This window comes from Emiliania huxleyi (genome assembly GCF_000372725.1).
Source record: "Emiliania huxleyi CCMP1516 chromosome Unknown EMIHUscaffold_187, whole genome shotgun sequence".
NCBI classification, from domain to species: Eukaryota; Haptophyta; order Isochrysidales; family Noelaerhabdaceae; genus Emiliania; species Emiliania huxleyi.
In genome coordinates this window covers 62,386-63,222 of record NW_005200722.1, presented here as the reverse complement: position 1 = coordinate 63,222, position 837 = coordinate 62,386, and the positions used below count along the sequence as shown (strand labels likewise).

The window sequence follows — 837 nt, the reverse complement described above, 5'->3', positions numbered from 1 at the left end:
CTCCTCCTCCTCCTCCTCCTCCTCCTCCTCCTCCTCCTCCTCCTCCTCCTCGCCCTCTTCCTCCTCGCCCTCCACGCCCTCCTCCTCCTCCTCCCCCTCCCCCTCCTCCTCTGCCTCCGCCTCCGCCGCCGCGTACGCCACCGCGTACGCCACAGCCGCCTCGAGCGCCGACCCGAAGGAGCCGAGGGATTGCGTCTTTCCGTCCACGCTGCGCTGCGCCTCGAAGCGGCCACTGTCGCCGTGCTGGTACACCTTCGCAAAGCGGGGAGGGGAGGGAGGGCGGGCGGGCGGGGAGGGAGTCTCGAGGTGGACAGAGAGAGGGGAGAGGAGGGAGAGGAGGGAGAGGAGGGAGAGGAGGGAGAGGAGGGAGAGGAGGGAGAGGAGGGAGAGGTCGCCGTGCTGGTACACCTTTGCAAAGCCAGGAAGTGTCTAGGAAGTGTCTAGGAAGTGTCTAGGAAGTTGCTGGCACACCTTCGCAAAGCCCGTCTTGCTGCGGGTCGAGAGGTGCAGGCGCAGCCCCTGCGCGTCGCCGAGCAGCGCCTGCGGCCGCGGCCGCGCCGATCGGCGTGGCATCTCGGCGGCATCTCGGCGGCATCTCGGCGGCATCTCGGCGGCTCCCGCAGGCACGCCTGGCCGCGCGCCGTCAGCGCGTAGAGCGCCTTGTCCTCGCTCGCTTTCGCCTTTGTCTCCTCGGCCGCCTGCGCTGCAGCCGGGCTTGTGAGAGAGGCGCAGCGCTGCCCCCCTGTCACCGCGCTGCCCCCCTCCCCCCCCCCTCCCCCTCCTTCCCTCCTTCCCTCCTTCCCTTGGACGTCGTCTCCATCCCCCGCTGATCTCGGC

General features: G+C 70.4%; 1 protein-coding gene across 1 annotated transcript in view; it reads right to left on the bottom strand.

The window, feature by feature from the left end:
* The window catches only part of EMIHUDRAFT_468407 (hypothetical protein), a gene marked incomplete at both ends in the record, with an annotated part of 15,360 nt that overhangs the window by 8,179 nt on the left and 6,344 nt on the right, over positions 1–837 (bottom strand). Inside the window, 2 exons of the mRNA XM_005782694.1 lie at positions 142–252; positions 472–540. Coding sequence (XP_005782751.1) covers positions 142–252; positions 472–540 — 180 coding nt within the window. The remainder of the gene's footprint in view (positions 1–141; positions 253–471; positions 541–837) is intronic.